This window comes from Lissotriton vulgaris, chromosome 7, assembly GCF_964263255.1.
Source record: "Lissotriton vulgaris chromosome 7, aLisVul1.2, whole genome shotgun sequence".
NCBI classification, from domain to species: domain Eukaryota; kingdom Metazoa; phylum Chordata; class Amphibia; order Caudata; family Salamandridae; genus Lissotriton; species Lissotriton vulgaris.
This window is the reverse complement of record NC_141695.1, coordinates 697,803,252-697,813,822: the sequence shown is the minus strand read 5'-3', so window position 1 is coordinate 697,813,822 and position 10,571 is coordinate 697,803,252. Positions and strand designations below refer to the sequence as shown.

The 10,571-nt window shown below is 44.3% G+C and overlaps 1 protein-coding gene across 1 annotated transcript in view; it reads left to right on the top strand.

Annotated features, from left to right (window-relative positions):
• The first annotated feature begins 351 nt into the window (after nucleotides 1–351).
• NOL11 (nucleolar protein 11) overlaps nucleotides 352–10,571 on the top strand; it is a 423,141-nt gene continuing 412,921 nt past the window's right edge. Inside the window, exon 1 of the mRNA XM_086930931.1 lies at nucleotides 352–528. Coding sequence (XP_086787057.1) covers nucleotides 361–528 — 168 coding nt within the window. The 5' untranslated portion in view covers nucleotides 352–360. The remainder of the gene's footprint in view (nucleotides 529–10,571) is intronic.

Sequence of the window (10,571 nt, the reverse complement as noted above, 5' to 3'; positions counted from 1 at the left end):
AAAAATAAATTTGGATTTAGTACATTAATAATTATCTCTATTTGGGGTCTGGCATTTCATCATATCGGTGTTTAATCAAATACGAAAACTTAAAGTATTTACATTTACTGTTTTTAATGTCACAAGAAATTCGAGTTTATATTTATTCACTGTTTTTTCAGCTCATTAAAAACAAAATGCTGCGTTTTAAGGTAATTTACAAGTTTCCTGCTTGAAATTAAATTTTCTGGTTGTAATCTTTGCAGGTCTGTCTTCTATTTCAAAGACCTCACGTGTGACTTCCTGGTTTGTCCACCTTCGGTATCTATGCTTCTTTAGTAACGTGCTTTACGTGTTGACGTCACCTTTTCGCGGTGGCTTATGGGATTCCAATCCAGCATGGCTACCTTCTTGTCTGAGTTTAACTTGTGTGGGCTTGTGTCAGGTCCAAACGGTGCATTCGATGTGATCCTTGGGTTGGAACCTGGTGGGGAGGAAGGCGATCGGCTCCTGGTGACGACCCATGGCCGTACGGTGACCCTGTACAAGGTTAGTGGTTCGTTAAAGTTCTGTTTGAATTGGGAATCATTTTTCTTAGTGAATATGCCTTCCCATCTTTCTCCTTGGTAACACAATTCCTTTATCAGTTTGCCCCCAGCCAGTGTTATTTCACCACTTTACCATTTGTCATCCTATTTACCCCATTGACTCTGTGTTCCTCTTTTAGTTTTTGACTGGTGAATGGAAAGAGGATTAACAGTACCTTTTAATACGCGATGCTTTCACTTTAAGTTGCACTGTACCTCATTTGTAAGATGAATATATAGTTGTCCTATAATGTTACCAGCTGACTCCATGCCAAAAAGGACACAATGCATGAATTCTGGATTTTTCCATTAGAAATCTGTTAAGAGAAGTCCCCAACACGTAGGAAATTGTATACTTCTTTTTAATCACATCCACCACAGGTAACGCAGCCACCTCTGAATCAGCCACAATCCAAATGATCCAGTGGTCACCCAGGACACGCAGAGCTTCACATGATGCCCCTAGAACTCTACAGGTTACATCAGAGTCACTGAAGTGAACCAGAACTCATAAAATACATCAAGTTGTTTAACGAAAACCCAGGATTAAATCTTGTGGTTCTTCCTTACCAGGGGATCTGGTAACCGTATTGCCTGAGGCCAGTGCTGATTATGTACTATTGTCCAGGGATTTCACTAACTAATCTAGTGCCTCGAGGAACTGTGTGCTGCATGTTTTGTGTGTGTTACATTTGTGTTGCTAATGCGTTTGTGGTGCCTATTCTCTATGAGGAAAGTCTGCCCTACTTCACAGTCAAAGCCTGTTATGTGTCAAGTCAAGTCAAATGGTCTTTATTTGGATATAAAATATCCATAAAAGTACAAATCATCGCTGCCAATATACATATAACATACAATCATCAATACGAAATACAAAAGGAGTTAAAAAATGGGATAGGACAATAGTCTTGCAATCAATAACATAAAACCAATGTGCATAGTAATAAAGTGCAAATGGACGCTATGTAAACCTTCAGTAAGCACGGAATCTAACAGCACTATTGTACAAAAATCGCAAATTGTAAACTTTGGACTCAGTGCAAATAAGTCAAGTCAAGTCATGAAATTTGTATAGCGCACTACATACCCAGAGGGTTTCAAGGCGCTTAGGAAAGGGGGGGAGGATTATTTGTCAAATATCCACGTTTTAAGCTGCTTTCTGAACGCTAGGTGATTCTGGGTGAGGCGAAGGTAAGCAGGGAGTGAGTTCCATGTTTGGCAGCCAGGTATGAGAAGGATCTGCCTCCCATGGTCGTCTTGTTGATGCGAGGTACAGTGGCGAAGGCTTGGCTGGAAGAGCGAAGTTGGCGGGCGGGGGTGTAGAAGGACAGCCGAGAGTTGAGGCAATCTGGTCCGATGTCGTAGAGTGATTTGTGTGCGTGGGTAAGCAGTCGGAAAGTGATCCTCTTATTCACGGGTAGCCAGTGGAGGTCTCTCAGGTGACCAGAGATGTGTTCGTTGCGTGGGATGTCTAATATGAGCCTGGCTGATGCGTTTTGGATTCGTTGGAGTTTCTTCTGGAGTTTAGCGGTGGTGCCTGCGTAGAGGGTGTTTCTGTAGTCCAGTCGGCTCGTGACCAGAGCATGGGTGACTGTTTTTCTTGTTTCGGAGGGGATCCAGCGAAATGTTTTTCTGAGCATGCGAAGAATGTTAAAGCAGGAGGAGGATACGGCGCTGACTTGTTTGTTCATTGAGAGTGAAGAATCTAGGATGACGCCTAGGTTCCGTGCGTGGTCTGTCGGGATGGGTGCTTTTCCGAGGGCTTCCGGCCACCAGGAGTCATCCCAAGCCGAGGGGGATGTACCTAAGATGAGGACTTCTGTTTTGTCTGAGTTCAGTTTCAGACGGCTTTGTTTCATCCATTCTGCGACTTCTTTCATTCCTTCGTGTAGGTTAGTTTTGGCGGTGCTGGGGTCCCTGGTGAGAGAAAGGATCAGTTGAGTGTCATCCGCGTAGGAGATGATGTTGAGATTGTGTTGGCGAGCGATGGCCGCAAGGGGGCTCATGTAAACGTTGAAGAGGGTGGGGCTGAGTGAGGATCCTTGTGGTACGCCGCAGATGATTTCAGAGGCCTCGGACTTGAATGGTGGGAGGCGGACTCTCTGGGTTCTTCCATTGAGGAACGAGGTGATCCAATCAAGTGCTTTTCCTTGGATTCCGATGTTGTTGAGGCGTTGTAGAAGGGTGCTGTGACAGACTGTATCGAATGCTGCAGAGAGGTCGAGGAGGATGAGGGCGATTAAGAAGAGAGATTACAGGTGTTTAACATGTTTCAAAGTATATTCATGGAGGCTCGTGAACGTACCACTGCTCGCAAAAAGGAGCTTACACGGAAAATCATGTCATCACAACCCAGCTGTAGTATTTCTTGGTACGCCAAGGTATAATCAGTGATCACATTTACCTTAAAATAGGGAATTAAGTATTGTTTGGTATACCTTACATAAAATTTGCAAGAGATCGGGAAATGTAACATTGTTTGTTTACAGCCAATGCCACATGGACAACATATCTCCTCCAAGCTCTTATTAAAACCAATCGGGAAACAGAGTGATTATTTTATACTGTTGTCCCTGAGGCGAAAAAGCAAACTCCTGTTCCATCTTCCTATGTTTTTCCTGAGATATTCCTGTCGCATATGATAATCATTACTTGATAACCTCAGGATAGGGATGTATCTATTGATTGGCGGTTTAAAAAACTCGATTTTTCCTCTTTCTTCACGATATAGATCATATAGTGCCCCCCTCACTGCTTTTACATTTATACTGTCTGCCGCTAAGGGAAGATGAAAGGTATATTCTAACTGAACACTAGCTAGGCTATTTTGTACTGCACTAAGCCAGGGTATACTTTTACCCCTAACACATTTGAGGCAATCTGTGATAATTTCTTGATGTAAAATTACAGCTGGATCTCGCCATATCTTTAGCCAAAATAAAGCAGGTCGAGATTTAATAAAGTGTTCCGCATAATGTAAATTTAATTCTTTATGACATATGAAGGTAGGTGATGAGATTTGTGCCCCAAGAACCTTTCTACAGAATCTATTTTCCTCCATTTGTATACCATTACAATTTACATGCCCCCATACTTCGGCGCCATAGGTTGCCGTGGGCAGGCATTGGGTTTTATAGATCTGTAATAATGGTATCTCCACCTCTACCTTCTTAGGCTGTCGCACGCTGATGATAGAATTAATTGCCCTGCCAAGTTTATTTCTACCTTGAGCTACATGCGATCGCCATGATCCTGAGTCTGAAAAGACTAATCCCAGGTAAGGGAAAGTGCTGGTGCTTTTTAAGAGATCACTTCCCGTCATTATGTGCTTAATATGATGATTTTTTGGCCCGCAGGACATCATATAAGATTTTTTTAAAATTAGTACAAAGTCCCAAGTCTGCCACAAAAGATACAAAGCCTGAAATTAAAGCGCGTAGTGCTTTTGGCGTGCGGCCCATAAGGACCGCATCATCCGCATAAAAAAGTACGGGATAAAGTTGACAGTTGATTTTCGGTACGTCACATGTTAATTCAGACAGGGAGTTATTTAATTTATTTACATAAAGGATAAAAAGCAGGGGGGCTAGAACGCACCCTTGTCTGACCCCTCTGCCAATTAAAATATCCCTAGAGACCTCTCCTTCATTATTGATCCTCATCTGTGCAAATACGCCAAAAAGTGCACAAGTGCAACATCCAACCCATAATTTAAAAGAATCTCCCAGAAACGTGAACGGTTAACAAAATCAAAGGCAGATGTTAAGTCCATAAAACCCAAATATAAAGGTACTTTTTTAGCAACAGTATATTTCCCCAATATAAGACTCAAATTTAGGCACTGTTCAACGGTTCCGACACTACTCCTAAAACCCAACTGGCAACAATTTAAAATTTGCTTATCTTCTGCCCAATTCCTAATCTTATTAAAAACAACCCTGCCCAAGATCTTCAAAGTATTATCAATCAAGGATATTGGGCGATAGCAGCTAGGGTTGGATCTGTCCCCTTTCTTAAAAATGGGCACAATTATACTCGTAGACCAGGTTTTTGAAGTTGGAGTATTGGTCAAATTATTAAAAACATTACATAAAAGAGGGGACCAGAAATCAGGTTCAGATTTAATAAGATCAATTGACAAGCCATCTGACCCTGGGGCTTTATTCCCTTCGCTTTGATGTATTGCATCTTCAACCTCAGCTAATGATATTATCACATTAGTAACTGGGGGGTAACTATCAATGCTTGTTGTATTAGCTGTATATATTCTTGAAAAATGCTCCTCCCATGCTTTGCTAGGTATATTACAGTTTAGGGGAGTGATGTTCGATCCCATAGACAGCATTGATTTAACCTCTTTCCAAAACCCGGTTACGTCTTTGAGAGCGGCGGCGCAGGCATGGGAGTCCCACCGTTCCTTTAATACCTCCTCTGCACGTAATTTAGTTGCTTTCCTGTAGCGCTCTCTCAGTGATCTAACTAATGTCATGTCCCTTGGTTCAACAAGTGAAGTGGAGCTACATTCAGCTCCATGAGCCATTTGCGCAGCGTCATGCCGCCCCTGGCGTGCATGTCAGTTTCGAAGGTTTTTTAACCATTTTTCAGTAGTAATCCTGATTTTTGTTCTAGTTTTGTCACTTTTTTTAAAATCAGTTTCATTATCATGTTATTTTATCCAAATCCACGAAACAGATTCTTTTGCCAATTTTCAGTTTTCTTATATTCAAACAGTGCCGATCCTGGCCTCTTGAAAGAATATGAATGATGCAGTGTTCATCACAGGCAGTTTTTATTTAAAATAAAACCCAATGCATTTCGGGCCCTTATAGGGCCCTTCTTCGGGGGTCACTACAATTGATAAAAAATTACCATTAGCACCAATATTTTGCAAGTACATGTATACAGAATTTCATAAATGTTACGCTTTTTCTAAGTCATTTGTTATTCACATATTTCATCTTACTTTACATATCCTCCCTTATTTAATCTACCCAAAAGGCTCCCTTCGTTGGATTGTAACCGTCTCCCACAGTGGCTCTCCATTCCTATATCTCTTGTTTCACTTCCCAGGTGGTCCCAATCACTACGTCTCACTTTCCTGTGCCCTTCCCCCAGCCCTCCTGTTAGCTGTAAAACATCCCTCTCTCAACCCGTGCTGACTGCCATATTACCGCTAATGTGCAGGTTTAAAACTTGTAAAACAGGCATATTTTTATCATTTTCAAATGCTCTCATGGTGTTAAAGCAGCAGAGTTACTCGTTCCCTATTATTTGCTTGTAAAGTCAAACAGCGTGTCTCCCACGCAGCGCTATTCCGTACCTGCTGTGATAAAGCTTAAAAGCTGCAGTCCGCTCCTTTCTTCCCCAAGCTGTGATCCCTTGTCTGTTACCACCTGCCTCTTAAATCTCACTGCCAAAGGAATTTCCCTCCCAGTCACGTGTACGTTACCAATCCCCACCCCATTGTGCCTTTCCATCATTACCAACTACAAGTCCCAAGATGCATGTCCTTAGTTAGGCGCTATATCGTTTCTTGTTGCATTGGTGAATAGTCATTTATTAAAAACAATGTCTCAATTCTGTGTTCTGTATTCACATTACTTTGTGCTTGTTCCATACTGCTTGAGATGAACCTTGTTCTTCCGATGTGTTAGGTGGATTTTTTTGAGTTCTTTTTTCATCTTACTTTTCTTTATCCAATCTTTAAGTGCGGGTGCATTCCTTAAGGATGGGGCCTTAGTATGAATGTCCAATAGATGAGGGGATGCACACCCATTCTTTTTCATTTTGTGTTTTCAATTGATTCAGCCTTTGTAAAGTTCGCGTGCAGAACGGTTGTTCTGGCCTGCCCCTTTGCCATTTAGAAAGATCAACAAGTGAAGTGGAGCTACATTCAGCTCCATGAGCCATTTGCACAGCGTCATGCCGCCCCTGGCGTGCATGTCAGTTTCGAAGGTTTTTTAACCATTTTTCAGTAGTAATCCTGATTTTTGTTCTAGTTTTGTCACTTTTTTTAAAATCAGTTTCATTATCGTGTTATTTTATCCAAATCCACGAAACAGATTCTTTTGCCAATTTTCAGTTTTCTTATATTCAAACAGTGCCGATCCTGGCCTCTTGAAAGAATATGAATGATGCAGTGTTCATCACAGGCAGTTTTTATTTAAAATAAAACCCAATGCATTTCGGGCCCTTATAGGGCCCTTCTTCGGGGGTCACTACAATTGATAAAAAATTACCATTAGCACCAATATTTTGCAAGTACATGTATACAGAATTTCATAAATGTTACGCTTTTTCTAAGTCATTTGTTATTCACATATTTCATCTTACTTTACATATCCTCCCTTATTTAATCTACCCAAAAGGCTCCCTTCGTTGGATTGTAACCGTCTCCCACAGTGGCTCTCCATTCCTATATCTCTTGTTTCACTTCCCAGGTGGTCCCAATCACTACGTCTCACTTTCCTGTGCCCTTCCCCCAGCCCTCCTGTTAGCTGTAAAACATCCCTCTCTCAACCCGTGCTGACTGCCATATTACCGCTAATGTGCAGGTTTAAAACTTGTAAAACAGGCATATTTTTTATCATTTTCAAATGCTCTCATGGTGTTAAAGCAGCAGAGTTACTCGTTCCCTATTATTTGCTTGTAAAGTCAAACAGCGTGTCTCCCACGCAGCGTCTACTAAGGACATGCATCTTGGGACTTGTAGTTGGTAATGATGGAAAGGCACAATGGGGTGGGGATTGGTAACGTACACGTGACTGGGAGGGAAATTCCGTTGGCAGTGAGATTTAAGAGGCAGGTGGTAACAGACAAGGGATCACAGCTTGGGGAAGAAAGGAGCGGACTGCAGCTTTTAAGCTTTATCACAGCAGGTACGGAATAGCGGTGAGTGGGAGACACGCTGTTTGACTTTACAAGCAAATAATAGGGAACGAGTAACTCTGCTGCTTTAACACCATGAGAGCATTTGAAAATGATAAAAATATGCCTGTTTTACAAGTTTTAAACCTGCACATTAGCGGTAATATGGCAGTCAGCACGGGTTGAGAGAGGGATGTTTTACAGCTAACAGGAGGGCTGGGGGAAGGGCACAGGAAAGTGAGACGTAGTGATTGGGACCACCTGGGAAGTGAAACAAGAGATATAGGAATGGAGAGCCACTGTGGGAGACGGTTACAATCCAACGAAGGGAGCCTTTTGGGTAGATTAAATAAGGGAGGATATGTAAAGTAAGATGAAATATGTGAATAACAAATGACTTAGAAAAAGCGTAACATTTATGAAATTCTGTATACATGTACTTGCAAAATATTGGTGCTAATGGTAATTTTTTATCAATTGTAGTGACCCCCGAAGAAGGGCCCTATAAGGGCCCGAAATGCATTGGGTTTTATTTTAAATAAAAACTGCCTGTGATGAACACTGCATCATTCATATTCTTTCAAGAGGCCAGGATCGGCACTGTTTGAATATAAGAAAACTGAAAATTGGCAAAAGAATCTGTTTCGTGGATTTGGATAAAATAACATGATAATGAAACTGATTTTAAAAAAAGTGACAAAACTAGAACAAAAATCAGGATTACTACTGAAAAATGGTTAAAAAACTTTCGAAACTGACATGCACGCCAGGGGCGGCATGACGCTGTGCAAATGGCTCATGGAGCTGAATGTAGCTCCACTTCACTTGTTGATCTTTCTAAATGGCAAAGGGGCAGGCCAGAACAACCGTTCTGCACGCGAACTTTACAAAGGCTGAATCAATTGAAAACACAAAATGAAAAAGAATGGGTGTGCATCCCCTCATCTATTGGACATGTCCCTTGGTTCGCCATCTAATGCGTCGCAAAGAGCCCTATTGGCCCGAGAACAAGTACCATCAAACCACCTAAGGTTCTTGCCCAGGTTCATGACAGGTTTAGAGATCTCATGTTTGATTCCGGCGCACAGCCCGGAGAAAGTCTGGACTATCTCTTTTCCTGAACATGTATTAGACAAACACGTCTCCACTAGTGACGGATAGGACTTTATGGTACGGGCAAGTAAGGCTTTGTTATCTATGCCCTTCCAAATCACTTTCAGTTTGTCAGTAGATACCACCAGATTTGTTTGCCCCTATTTGTAGGAAGGTACCTCCTGACTATGGTTGCCCCCAACTTTTTGCCCTGTGTTTTAGCTGGTTTTTGACATAGTCGACCTGGGACCCTGCCAATCAGGACCCCAGGCCTACTGCTCTCTCTTTAAAATGGATTCCATGTACCTTAGGTGCATTTCCAATTGGTACTGGGCCACCTTATCAGACCCCGTAACGCAGGGCATAGGTGTACCCAGGGCCGCCAGGGGCTGCAGCATGTATTATGCCACCCCTGGCTGGCCTCCTAAATCTGACACAACTGGCTGCATGACAGCTGGGGCAAAGTCGTGTAATCACCCTTTGCTTTAGGTATAGTAGCTCTATATGTAACCATACAATGGACACCCGAGTTCCTATCAGTCACTCCTATGGCAGGCCTTGACAATCCTGAAGGCAGAGTGCGTGGGCTCGTGTGAACTAGGTTCTGGCCCGAGCCGAGCCCGGTTGCAGCTTGCGGAATCAAGACCCAATGGCTGTTCCATGATAACGCGTACCACATCGGTAACTTCGGTGTCGCGTTATCAAGGCATGTCGAGTAAGGTGTCATACGAATCGGGATGCTGCCCCCTCACCAATTCTGGCGACGAGGTTAGCATTCCGCCCTTCTAGAGGGACACGACATGTACGTAACTGTAAACCCCGGTTAAAGTTAACTAAAGCCTCAGCTCCACAAAATGGATGCTGCCACCACAGACACGAGTCTGACCTCCTGCTGCTGGGAGTCCTTCCAGCGAGGAGAGCTTGGACAAAGGGTTTCCTGTCAAGGGCGGTGTTCGCACCGTCCCAGACAGGATTTGTGTATTCTGGGTAGGTAGGGCTTTTGCGAGAAGGTGACTGCGGAGTGGCACCCCGGTGCTCACTACGCATCTGCCGGTTAGAACCAGTTCCAGGGGCACCAGCCCTGGCCTGGGGAAAGTCCGGCAGGGGAGAGGGGTGTAACTACCCCCCTTCCTGGTCCCACCCTTAGGGCAGGACCTAGTCATGTACCCACCCCTTTCTGTAGGATAAAGGCCGGAGCGGGGACCCTTCCAAATTAGATCATCTTTGAATCAAGAACTACTTTCTACGAAAGGACATTCGAGACTCTTCTCAAGATTTCTCCCTTGTGACTAAGGAGTAGTCACCCTGCATCAGCGGGCACCATCTAAGAACTCTGCGGTTTGCTGTAAGTCCTTCCTCAAGGAAACCGACGGCCCAGCTCGACGAGAACCGGCTTCCCTGGCACCTCTGACCTCTACCCACGTCATCAGCTCAGCTGTGATCTGTGGGTGCGACGAGACCTCGAGGGACCGGCCATCATCAAAACCTGCACGCTTTCTTAACCAGCACGACCATCGAAGTAATTCTCTGGTGAGTGCTCTGGGGTCCGAGAAGCCCCGACCCTGAGCCGCTCCAGCACCGAAGTGCAGTCTCCCAGCATCTCCACGATCTGCGTGGGGCCCTTCTGCTCGCTGCTCAGCACGTTGTCTGGTCACTAGCCGCTGGCTTGTGCCCTTCTGTGACGACATCCGACAATCAATACTGCTGGTCTGGTTGCTCCAGACTGGCCCTTGCTTCCATCTTTGCGAGAAGCACCCCGGACCCTCCTGGTCCACTCAAGACGCCATCTTAGGCCCACCACGTGGCCCTGAGATCTGCCAAGGCTTGTTGCCCCATCCTGGGCCCAGCGACGCCGACAGCAACATCCTTCGTGGGACAGCTCGCACCTCCACCGTGGTCGCCGACAACGCCTCCTGGTCCGTGAGACTGCAGAGCCTAGCGTCGCCCACTCACCTGGTCGAGGTGACGGCCAACCGGTGCCTTCCTGGCACCCTCTGACTACTGGCTAGTAGTACGAACTTGGTCCCCTCTGCTTTCAGGTATCAT